Raw genomic sequence first — 13424 nt, forward strand, 5'->3', positions numbered from 1 at the left:
CTGATAATGTAAACATACAGGGAGTCCCAGGAAGAAAGGTCAACATTCAGCGATATGACAGGAACGAGCATTCGAAACAAAGAAGTCTAGAAAACTTCGGTTCTTCGATACTGTGAAACAAATCTCTTCTACTGCAAGCTCTTCGCTTTCCATATTTTACGAGGAGGTAGTACGGTACCAAACAAGAATAAAATTGTATAGTAAACGTGGTCTCTAAAATGCATACCTTAAGAGTTATGAACACTTGTTCAGTAGAAGATTAAACAGTGGAATATCCAGGATGCAATATAACAATTGTATGAAAAGGGAAGTTGCTACTCACCATATAGCGGAGATGCTGAGTCGCAGATAGGCACAACAAAAAGACTCTCACAATTAAAGCTTTCGGCCACTAAGGCTTTCGTCAACAATAGACCTGTTCAGAAGTCAATTTTTTGCAATAAGTTTTGAGAGTGGTTAACAGAAGACAGAGAAACGTTAAGATGGTGGTTTTAGTGCTTCAGGTGGTGTACACAAAGAACAAATATGCAACAGTGTCAGAAAATTATTTCTTTGACATATTGTTCAACTCGCATGTCACATTGGCTTCAATGGCGGTTATGTAGTCAAGGCGTTGATCTTCCACGTGAATTTCTGTTTTTGCATATCAGATAAGTCTAGTTTCAGTTGCCTGAGACTGCAGTCGTATGTGTGATTTGCGTTTGCGAGACTGGGTCTGTATGTGTGTGTGTGTGTGTGTGTGTGTGTGTGTGTGTGTGTGTGTGTCTGTCGTCAATTTTTGAAGAATGCCTTACTGGCTGAAAGCTTTATTTGTGACAGTCTTTTTGTTGTGCCTATCTGCAACTCAGCATCTCCACTATATGGTGAGTAGCAGCTTTCCTTTTTATAATATTATTCAGTAGAAAAGATGTGTTTCACAGTTGTTGTTGTTGTTGTGATCCTCAGTCCTGAGACTGGTGTGATGCAGCTCTCCATGCTACTCTATCCTGTGCAAGCTTCTTCATCTCCCAGTACCTACTGCAACCTACATCCTTCTGAATCTGCTTAGTGTATTCATCTCTTGGTCTCCCCCTACGATTTTTACCCTCCACGCTGCCCTCCAATACTAAATTGGTGATCCCTTGATGCCTCAGAACATGTCCTACCAACCGATCCCTTCTTCTCGTCAAGTTGTGCCACAAACTCCTCTTCTCCCCAATCCTATTCAATACCTCCTCATTAGTTATGTGATCTACCCATCTAATCTTCAGCATTCTTCTGTAGCACCACATTTCGAAAGCTTCTATTCTCTTCTTGTCCAAACTATTTACCGTCCATGTTTCACTTCCATACATGGCTACACTCCATACAAATACTTTCAGAAACGACTTCCTGACACTTAAATCTATACTCGATGTTAACAAATTTCTCTTCTTGAGAAACGCTTTCCTTGCCATTGCCAGTCTACATTTTATATCCTCTCTACTTCGACCATCATCAGTTATTTTGCTCCCCAAATAGCGAAACTCCTTTACTACTTTAAGTGTCTCATTTCCTAATCTAATACCCTCAACATCACCCGACTTAATTCGACTACATTCCATTATCCTCGTTTTGCTTTTGTTGATGTTCATCTTATATCATCCTTTCAAGACACTGTCCATTCCGTTCAACTGCTCTTCCAAGTCCTTTGCTGTCTCTGACAGAATTACAATGTCATCGGCGAACCTGAAAGTTTTTACTTCTTCTCCATGAATTTTAATACCTACTCCGAATTTTTCTTTTGTTTCCTTTACTGCTTGCTCAATATACAGATTGAATAACATCGGGGAGAGGCTACAACCCCGCCTCACTCCTTTCCCAACCACTGCTTCCCTTTCATGCCCCTCGACTCTTATAACTGCCATCTGGTTTCTGTACAAATTGTAAATAGCCTTTCGCTCCCTGTATTTTACCCCTGCCACCTTTAGAATTTGAAAGAGAGTATTCCAGTCAACATTGTCAAAAGCTTTCTCTAAGTCCACAAATGCTAGGAATGTATGTTTGCTTTTCCTTAATCTTTCTTCTAAGATAAGTCGTAAGGTCAGTATTGCCTCACGTGTTCCAGTATTTCTACGGAATCCAAACTGATCTTCCCCGAGGTCGGCTTCTACTAGTTTTTCCATTCGTCTGTAAAGAATTCGTGTTAGTATTTTGCAGCTGTGGCTTGTTAAACTGATTGTTCGGTAATTCTCACATCTGTCAACACCTGCTTTCTTTGGGATTGGAATTATTATATTCTTCTTGAAGTCTGAAGGTATTTCGCCTGTTTCATACATCTTGCTCACCAGATGGTAGAGTTTTGTCAGGACTGGCTCTCCCAAGGCCGTCAGTAGTTCCAATTGAATGTTGTCTACTCCGGGGGCCTTGTTTCGACTCAGGTCTTTCAGTGCTCTGTCAAACTCTTCACGCAGTATCGTATCTCCCATTTCACCTTCATCTACATCCTCTTCCATTTCCATAATATTGTCCTCAAGTACATCGCCCTTGTATAGACCCTCTATATACTCCTTCCACCTTTCTGCTTTCCCTTCTTTGCTTAGAACTGGGTTTCCATCTGAACTCTTGATGTTCATACAAGTGGTTCTCCTCTCTCCAAAGGTCTCTTTAATTTTCTTGTAGGCAGTATCTATCTTACCCCTAGTGAGATAAGCCTCTACATCCTTACATTTGTCCTCTAGCCATCCCTGCTTAGCCATTTTGCACTTCCTGTCGATCTCATTTTTGAGACATTTGTATTCCTTTTTGCCTGCTTCATTTACTGCATTTTTATATTTTCTCCTTTCATCAATTAAATTCAATATTTCTTGTGTTACCCAAGGATTTCTACTAGCCCTCGTCTTTTTCCTACTTGATCCTCTGCTGCCTTCACTATTTCATTCCTCAAAGCTACCCATTCTTCTTCTACTGTATTTCTTTCCCCAATTCGTGTCAATTGTTCCCTTATGCTCTCCCTGAAACTCTGTACAACCTCTGGTTCTTTCAGTTTATCCAGGTCCCATCTCCTTAAATTCCCACCTTTTTGCAGTTTCTTCAGTTTTAATCTACAGGTCATAACCAATAGATTGTGGTCAGAGTCCACATCTGCCCCTGGAAATGTCTTACAATTTAAAACCTGGTTCCTAAATCTCTGTCTTACTATTATATAATCTATCTGATACCTTTTAGTATCTCCAGGGTTCTTCCATGTATACAACCTTCTATCATGATTCTTAAACCAAGTGTTAGCTATGATTAAGTTGTGCTCTGTGCAAAATTCTACCAGGCGGCTTCCTCTTTCATTTCTTAGCCCCAATCCATATTCACCTACTACGTTTCCTTCTCTCCCTTTTCCTACACTCGAATTCCAGTTACCCATGACTATTAAATTTTCGTCTCCCTTCACTATCTGAATAATTTCTTTTATTTCCTCATACATTTCTTCAATTTCTTCGTCATCTGCAGAGCTAGTTGGCATATAAACTTGTACTACTGTAGTAGGTGTGGGCTTCGTATCTATCTTGGCCACAATAATGCGTTCACTATGCTGTTTGTAGTAGCTTACCCGCATTCCTATTTTCCTATTCATTATTAAACCTACTCCTGCATTACCCCTATTTGACTTTGTGTTTATAACCCTGTAGTCACCTGACCAGAAGTCTTGTTCCTCCTGTCACCGAACTTCACTAATACTATATCTAACTTTAACCTATCCATTTCCCTTTTCAAATTTTCTAACCTACCTGCCCGATTAAGGGACCTGACATTCCACGCTCCGATCCGTAGAACGCCAGTTTTCTTTCTCCTGATAACGACGTCCTCTTGAGTAGTCCCCGCCCGGAGATCCGAATGGGGGACTATTTTACCTCCGGAATATTTTACCCAAGAGGACGCCATCATCATTTAATCATACAGTAAAGCTGCATGCCCCCGGGAAAAATTACGGCCGTAGTTTCCCCTTGCTTTCAGCCGTTCGCAGTACCAGCACAGCAAGGCCGTTTTGGTTATTGTTACAAGGCCAGATCAGTCAATCATCCAGACTGTTGCCCTTGCAACTACCGAAAAGGCTGCTGCCCCTCTTCAGGAACCACACGTTTGTCTGGCCTCTCAACAGATACCCCTCCGTTGTGGTTGTACCTACGGTACGGCTATCTGTATTGCTGAGGCCCGCAAGCCTCCCCACCAACAGCAAGGTCCATGGTTCAGGGGGGGGGGGGGGGGGGGGCGTGTTTCACAGTATGGAAGACGAAATGCTCATAGGTCTTAAGGTATGCATTTTAGAGCCCATGTTTACTGGATTTTTACTTCGAATACGTTTTCCTGTCATATCCTCGAATAATGACCATTCCTCCTAGGACACCCCGCGTACGTAATGTACCATGGATAAATCCTGATTTGTTGCAGATGACAAACTGGAGCAAGAAATATCAGCTGTAGGGGAGAGAGTTGTCTCTCCAAATACTTTTCTGACTTTTGCCTCTTTTCCAGGCCAATAATAGAGTTGTAATATTTTTATTCTATTTTTAAATGATAGGATTCACTTTTTGTGTAATTCAGTCTTTTTCCGAAATTACAAAAATTACTCTGGGAAAGTTATTTTTTTCCAAATTCCCCTCTTCAATTTTAACCCGACACGCTTCTTTCCCTTACCATATTGACGATTCCTTAACGTCACAAGATGAGTGTTATCAATTAGTCTCATCTTTTAGTCTGATCGTACTATAAATTTCTTTTACCTCCATTTCGATGTAGTATCTCTTAATCTAATCTTCGGCCACTTCTGTGGCACCAAATTTCAAAAGCTTCTACCTTCTTCTTGTCTGAACTCTTTACCGTCCATGTTTGGTTCCATACGAGGCTACACACTCCCGAAAAATACCTCCAGCAAATACCTCATAATACTTAATTTACATTCACTGTCAACAATTTTCTCTTTTTTAGAAACTTTTCCTTTGCTATTGACAGTATGCATTTTATATCCTTTCTGCTTCGGTCACTGTCAGTTATCCTGCTCGCCGAACAGAAAAACTCTCGGCATATCAAATATAGAAGATGAATAATTTTCTCGTCAGTCCAATATTTAAAGCAACATTTTAAAAATAAAGTCACAGCCTGACGTCAGAACCACTACTTAAATGCAGTAGAACGTTTATATGGAGCCGAACGCCGTTTGCGGAAGATAAAATCTGGCAGCCAAAATCGCATTTCTAGAATCGCTATTGGAGTGCAAAATTGTTAAAGTTTCTGTAAAAGAAGGAAAGAAGATTAGCGTTTAACGTCCCGTCGTCAACGAGAAGAACACAATCTCGGATTAGGAAAAGATGGCGAAGGAAGTCGGCGGTGCCATTTTCAAAAGAACCATCCGGATTTGGCTCGAACCGATTTAGGAAAATCACGGAAACCTAGGTCTGGTTGATCGGACGGGGATGTGTCCAGTCGTCTTTCCGAATGCGAGTACAGTGTGCTAATCACTGCACCATCTCTCTCGGCGAAGCTTTCATGGATACTTATTCACGTATTCCTTGTTGGCTTTGGTCTTGTGATCCTCTATCGATGTTTGTTTAATAATTTATCTGACGTTTGGCCAGCACAACTAGCTGGCATTGTCAGAGATTCACACACTTTCTCGCCACCAGCAATGTCTGTCAGTCGTGCTGATGAAACGTCAGAAAGATCGTAATGAAATTAAATACGGGTCCGCCTTTCTGCTAGTACACAATTATTGTTTTGCTTTAATACCCAAACATGTGCCACCACAGTTTTGGCATTCTCAGTGGGCTTTTCTCTTTTATTGTATATTGTGTATGTCCTGTGGCTACCAACCGAAATCAGCCACAGGTCATTAATACACCACGCCATCATTGCTGTATTTGGCTTGTTCTGAGCTTCGACTGGTTTATATTTATGTGTCAAAACTGTTTTTGTATAGATGAAGTGACGTTTTCTACAGCCCATTTGTGAATCCTGTGGCTTGTTTTGTTACCATGGGTTGCAGATACGTTTCATTGCACAATTTACCTTTGTGTATCCAAGCGACAGCAGCGTAACAAGACGCAGGATTCACGAATGAGCAGGAGAAAACGTCATTCCAACTACATAGAAACAAAAATACGTTTTTTACGCAGATATAAACCACTGTATTAAAGGTCCATTCCCATCAGTCAGTCTATAAAATTAACGATTTTACGATTTTTTTGGGAAAACCAATGAAGCAAGCAACGTAAATCTTTTTGAACATTATTAATTGATTATTGGATAACATCTTCCGATTTATTTAAATAAATTCAGTAAACATTAAGCCCCCCAGCCTAGCAGTTAAAATTGCTCTGTCCAAAATGAAGTGTGTCCCGTCAAAGATGTAGTTTTGTCGTGTGTTTTTGGCCACTCTTTTTGCAATCACTTACGAATAAATTAAAATAAAAAATTAGACTATTACTCCTTGCCGACACGTCCGAGGAGTAATTCAGCCAAATTTCAAAAAGATATCGACATTAGTGTGCATGCAATCTATTACGTCAACTTGAAACACAGTTGAACTTAAGCTGACGGAATGGATTACGGGCGCACTAAGAAAGATATCTTTCTGCAATTTGGCAGAATTAGTCCTCGGGCATGTCCGCGGGGAGTAGTAGACTATTTTTTATTTTAATTTATTCATCAGTTATTGGAAATAGCGTGACCGAAAAAAGTCAATACTATATCTTTGTCTCAAACCTGTGCAGTTCGATATTTCTTTCAAATTTCAAAGAAACTATGTTATTACTATGTGCGCAATATTCTATGTATTAAAGAAATTGTTTTTTGATTATAGATAAGATTTCCAGACTGCAGCACTTCGGTCATGGTCACACCTCATTTTGGACAGAGCAACCTTAACTCCTGGGATGGAGGGCTTAATGATTACCGAATTTCTTTAAAAAAATCATATGTTGTGCAAGAATCAATAAATAATGTGCAAATAGATTTACGTTGATTGCCTCCTTAGTTTTTCCAAAATACTCGTAAAATCGCTTATTTTAAAGGCTGACAGAGGAGAATGGACCCTTAATTTAGACCTGTGGCTGATTTCAGTTGGCAGTCACAGGATACACACAATGTAAAATGTAAACCCCACTGAGGGTGCCACAACTGTGATGAAACACGCTTGGCTATAAAAGCAAAAGAATAATTGTGTAGAACGAGATTTTCACTCTGCAGCGGAGTGTGCGCTGATATGAAACTTCCTGGCAGATTAAAACTGTGTGCCGGACTGAGACTCGAACTCGGGACCTTTGCATTTCACGGGCAAGTGCTCTACCAACTGAGCTACCCAAGCACGACTCACGCCCCGTCCTCACAGATGTACTTCTGCCAGTATCTCGTCTCCTACCTTCCACACTTTACAGAAGGTTTGGAGACGGTAGGAGACGAGGTACTGGCGGAATTAAAGCTGTGAGGACGGGGCGTGAGTCGTGCTTGGGTAGCTCAGTTGGTAGAGCACTTGCTCGCGAAAGGCAAAGGTCCCGAGTTCGAGTCTTGGTCCGGCACACAGTTTTAATCTGCCAGGAGGTTTAATAATTGTTTACTTGCAAAATGGCGGACCTATACCTAATTTCATTATATTTTCTGAAAGCACGGGAGGAGCTGAAAATTCCAATATGAGAGTCAGAAAAGCGTTTAACAAACGTCCGCCGAACATACCGAAGCGAAAGCCAACAGACCGTACGGTACTGAAGCGTTTGGACGAGCAACCAAAAGTGATATTGGACAGTCAGTTTGCTAAATACGGTGTTCAGCATGCCACATGAAGGCCGTGAGTATGAGGAGCCGCAGCGAGTACGTGCCTGGTGGTGAACTCTGAGGCCATCCGCGGCCCCTGTGCGTTGAAAGCACTGGCGGAAGCAGCGAGCAACGCAACGGCGCCGGCGAGCACTGCAGGTGTGGCGGCCATGGCTGGGACTGTGAGGTGCCGACCCGCGCCGCGGCTATATACCCACACACACACCCGGATGCGCAACCTTCAGCTTCCGACCTGACGTCACGGCGTTCGCAGAAAAAAGAAGCACGCCCGCTTCGTTACCTGCACAGATACCCTTGAGCCTAGTGTTTTCCCGCGCTGCTCACAGCTCGGCGCCGCCTTTTTTACCGCCACACAATTATTTTCAGACAGAGCAAGAAGGCGCTGTGATTGCGGGTACACTTGGATCCTACCATAGCCAGGTCAGATCTTCGATGCTCGTGACCTGTTATCTCAGGTATAGGTAAAGATTACGATTATAAATATCTCACACGTAGCTAACCGGGCAAAATATTAGAAACAAGCTTACATGAGCAACGGGCCACTTGACGCTAAGTCATGGTAGTGAAGTGGTGTGCACATTCTAGTCGCTTTTATGGATTAGCGCAGTAACACGTGGAGACGTGATGGAGTGGAAGAAAGGAGTTATCGTGTTTGGGTTCAAAAAATGGTTCAAATGGCTCTGAGCACTATGGGACTTAACTACTGAGGTCATCAGTTCCCTAGAACTTAGAACTACTTAAACCTAACTAACCTAAGGACATCACACACATCCATGCTCGAGGGAGGGTTCGAACCTGCTACCGCAGCGGTCTCGCGGTTCCAGACTGTAGCGCCTAGAACCGCACGGCCACTCCGGCCGCCTCGTGTTTGGGGATGCCCCTGAGCACACCGTGAATGAAGTTGGCCGAGGTTTTGGCTTATCAACGCGGACTGACCAACGTATATACAATGAATGGTGTACCACTCGCAGCAATGTAACACAGTGTGAGAAAAGTGGTCGTAATAAGATACTAACGGACAGTGACTGCAGATATGTGTCACGCCTCGTCAGTGACAATCGGTTTCAAACGTGACAGTAATTGCTGCCGTCAGTAAGTGTAGATCCATTTCAAAGAGTTTTGTTGTAGCTACAAATAGGCCGGTACTTGTCGACAACATCAGTATAGAAACGGGGATTAGCGATCATGATTTCATAATAGCAAATATGGCTACGAAAGTTAATAAATCGTGAAGAAGGCTAGAGAAAGTTATTCTGATAGATAGAGCACATAAGCAGTTGTTAGCATCTCACTCAGACAGTAAATTGAGGTCACTAAGTTTCAGTAAGATCGGCGAAGTTAAAGCAGATTGTAAACTGCGATCTGGAGAGTTATCTGCCTAGTAAGTGGATTAAGGCTGGAAAAGACCCACCATGGTTTAATATCGAAATTCGGAAAATGCTGAGGAAGCAGAGGCTGTTGCACTCTCGGTTCAAAAGAGAACGCGCAAATGGCGGTAGGTGAAGGATAGTAGAATTTTGGGCGTCTGTGAAAAGATTTAAGCGTAAAACATACAACAGCTGCCACCATCATACCGTAGAAAAAGATCTGGCAGGGAAGCCGAGAATATTCATATGTAAAACCGCTAAGTGTGTCTAAGGCCTTCATCCAGTTGCTCATTGACCAGTCTGATGTTGCAGTTGAAGACAGCAAAACTAAAGACGTTCATACAACATACGATCGTTAGACCAACGAACGTACTCTCGTATGGATGACATAGTAATAAGCATCCCTGGCGTAGAGCAACAACTACGAGAGTTGAAAACAAATGAGCTGAGCTGCCGAGAATTGGTTCAAATTACTCTGAGCACTATGGGACTTAACATCTGGGGTCATCAGTCCCCTAGAACTTAGAACTACTTAAACCTAACTAACCTAAGGACATCACACACATCCATGCCCGAGGCAGGATTCGAACCTGCGACCGTAGCGGTCGCGCGGTTCCAGACTGTAGCGCCTAGAACCGCTCGACCACTCCGGCCGGCCTGCCGAGAATTCTTCCGGATTGTCTGGCCGTGGTCCATGGAACTCTTCTATCCCTGACGTTTCGTCCAAAGCTACGTTGGACATCTTCGGAGGTGCTCCTGGCTGTGCTGAGTATTGCCGACTGACGAGTCGGACGTCGAAGAACGGCCTAAATACCGTGGAAAGTGGGCGTGGTCTGGATTTCACGTAATAGCAGAGATAAACCTTGTCAAGGATAAATAAGGACAAATAAGTTGCCAGGACCGAATGGAATCTCATTTCAGTTTTACAAGGAGTACTCTACGGCTTTGACCAATTACCTAACTTGCACTTATCGCGAATCTCTCACCCAGCGCAAACTCCCATGCGACTGCAAAAAAGCGCAGGTGACTCCTGTATATACAGGGCGACAATTATTGAACTATATGAAAGAAGCGTAAATTAGTACAAACTACAGCGTGCACGCACTTTATTCAACATGTAAACGTCACTACAGATACTCGGATTTACGTTATGACATGTTCGATATGCCTGCCATCATTGGTGATGATGTGGCGCAGACGAATAGCGAAATTCTGCATGACCCGCTGAAGTGTCGGAACATTGATGCTGTCGATGACCTCCTGAATAGCTGTTTTCAGCTCAGCAATGGTTTTGGGGCTATTGCTCTACACCTTTTCTTTAATATAGCCCCACAAAAAGGAGTTGCATGTGTTCAGATCCGGAGAATATGGCGGCCAATCGAGGCCCATGCCAGTCCCCAAAGTGCTCCTCCATGACATCAAACACTCTCCTGCTTCGATAGGGTCGAGCTCCGTCTTTCATGAACCACATCTTGTCGAAATCAGGGTCACTTTTGATAATGAGGATGAAATCATTTTCCAAAACTTCACGTACTGTTCGGTAGTCCCGTGCCATCAAGGAATATCACACCGATTATTCCGTGACTGGAAATTGCACACCACACAGTGACCCGTTGAGGGTGAAGAGACTTCTCGCGGATTCTCAGTCCCCCAAATGCACCAGTTTTGCTTGTTGACGAACCCATCCGAATGAAAGTGGGCTTCGTTGCTAAACCAAAGAACAATCCGCGTTTTAATTCCCACAACGCCCCGCGGCCAAATGTGCAGTTTGAACGGCGTAACGCAAACCGTTCAGAAGTTATGACGGTTTTATTTCGTATAGTTTAATAAATGTCACTCTATAAGAAACTTAAAGGGATGTACCCGCAAAATTACAGAGCAATATTCCTAACATCGGTTTGCTACAGAATCCTTGAACATATTCTCAGTTCGAATATACTGTAATATACTGCCTTGAGACGGAAAAGCCTCTGCCCACGAACCAGCACGGTTTTATAAAGCATCCCTCGTGTGGAACTCGGGTTGCCCTTGCTCAACAGGCAGATTCCATATTTATAGATTTCCGAAAAGCGTTTGGCACGGTGCCTCACAGTAGACTTTTAATGAAGGTACGAGCATATGGAATAGGTGCCTCCAGATATGCGAGTGGCTCGAAGATTTCTTAAGCAATGGAACTCAATATATTGTCCTAGATGACGATTGTTCATCAGAAACAAGGATATCGTAAGGAATGCCCCAGGGAAGTGGGATAGAATCGTTATTCTCTCTCTCTCTCTCTCTCTCTCTCTCTATATATATATATATATATATATATATATATATATATATATATATATATATATATATATTCCTGGAAATTGAAATAAGAACACAGTGAATTCATTGTCCCAGGAAGGGGAAACTTTATTGACACATTCCTGGGGTCAGATACATCACATGATCACACTGACAGAACCACAGGCACATAGACACAGGCAACAGAGCATGCACAATGTCGGCACTAGTACAGTGTATATCCACCTTTCGCAGCAATGCAGGCTGCTATTCTCCCATGGAGACGATCGTAGAGATGCTGGATGTAGTCCTGTGGAACGGCTTGCCATGCCATTTCCACCTGGCGCCTCAGTTGGACCAGCGTTCGTGCTGGACGTGAGACCGCGTGAGATGACGCTTCATCCAGTCCCAAACATGCTCAATGGGGGACAGATCCGGAGATCTTGCTGGCCAGGGTAGTTGACTTACACCTTCTAGAGCACGTTGGGTGGCACGGGATACATGCGGACGTGCATTGTCCTGTTGGAACAGCAAGTTCCCTTGCCGGTCTAGGAATGGTAGAACGATGGGTTCGATGACGGTTTGGATGTACCGTGCACTATTCAGTGTCCCCTCGACGATCACCAGTGGTGTACGGCCAGTGTAGGAGATCGCTCCCCACACCATGATGCCGGGTGTTGGCCCTGTGTGCCTCGGTCGTATGCAGTCCTGATTGTGGCGCTCACCTGCACGGCGCCAAACACGCATACGACCATCATTGGCACCAAGGCAGAAGCGACTCTCATCGCTGAAGACGACACGTCTCCATTCGTCCCTCCATTCACGCCTGTCGCGACACCACTGGAGGCGGGCTGCACGATGTTGGGGCGTGAGCGGAAGACGGCCTAACGGTGTGCGGGACCGTAGCCCAGCTTCATGGAGACGGTTGCGAATGGTCCTCGCCGATACCCCAGGAGCAACAGTGTCCCTAATTTGCTGGGAAGTGGCGGTGCGGTCCCCTACGGCACTGCGTAGGATCCTACGGTCTTGGCGTGCATCCGTGCGTCGCTGCGGTCCGGTCCCAGGTCGACGGGCACGTGCACCTTCCGCCGACCACTGGCGACAACATCGATGTACTGTGGAGACCTCACGCCCCACGTGTTGAGCAATTCGGCGGTACGTCCACCCGGCCTCCCGCATGCCCACTATACGCCCTCGCTCAAAGTACGTCAACTGCACATACGGTTCACGTCCACGCTGTCGCGGCATGCTACCAGTGTTAAAGACTGCGATGGAGCTCCGTATGCCACGGCAAACTGGCTGACACTGACGGTTGCGGTGCACAAATGTTGCGCAGCTAGCGCCATTCGACGGCCAACACCGCGGTTCCTGGTGTGTCCGCTGTGCCGTGCGTGTGATCATTGCTTGTACAGCCCTCTCGCAGTGTCCGGAGCAAGTATGGTGGGTCTGACACACCGGTGTCAATGTGTTCTTTTTTCCATTTCCAGGAGTGTATATATGATCTGGGTAGCAATCCTCGATTGTTTGCTAATGACTGTGTGATGTTCGGGAAGGTGTCGAAATTAGGTGACTGTAGGAGGAGCCAAGATGACTTAGACAAAATTTCTAGTTGCTGTGATTAGAGGCAGCTAGCTCTAAATGTAAGTTAATGCGGATGAGCAGGGAAAAAAAACTAGTAATTTTTCGGGTACAGCATTAGTAGCGTCCTGCTTGGCATAGACATCTCGTTTAAATATATGGGCGTAACGTTGTAAAGCGATATGAAATAGAAGGAGCATGCCAGTATTGTGGTAGGGAAGGTGAATGATCGACTTCGGTTTATTGGGAGAAAATTAGGAAGGAGTGGTTCACCAGTAAAGGAGACCGCATATAGGACTCTGGTGCGACATATTCTTGACTACTCCTCGAGTGTTTGGGATCTGTACCAGGTCGGATTGAAGGAATACATCGAAGCAATTCAGAGGCGGTCTGCTACAGTTGTTACCGGTAGGTTTGAACAACACGTAA

The 13424-nt window shown here is 44.2% G+C and overlaps 1 protein-coding gene across 2 annotated transcripts in view; it reads right to left on the reverse strand.

The window, feature by feature from the left end:
* LOC126248262 (uncharacterized) overlaps positions 1-7947 on the reverse strand; it is a 173253-nt gene extending 165306 nt beyond the window's left edge. For both annotated transcript variants that reach the window (XM_049949114.1, XM_049949113.1), the window contains exon 1: positions 7821-7947. In XM_049949114.1, the coding sequence (XP_049805071.1) occupies positions 7821-7927 (107 nt within the window). In that variant the 5' untranslated portion in view covers positions 7928-7947. The remainder of the gene's footprint in view (positions 1-7820) is intronic.
* Positions 7948-13424: the final 5477 nt, after the last annotated feature.

This window comes from Schistocerca nitens, chromosome 3 (genome assembly GCF_023898315.1).
Source record: "Schistocerca nitens isolate TAMUIC-IGC-003100 chromosome 3, iqSchNite1.1, whole genome shotgun sequence".
Taxonomy (NCBI): Eukaryota; Metazoa; Arthropoda; class Insecta; order Orthoptera; family Acrididae; genus Schistocerca; species Schistocerca nitens.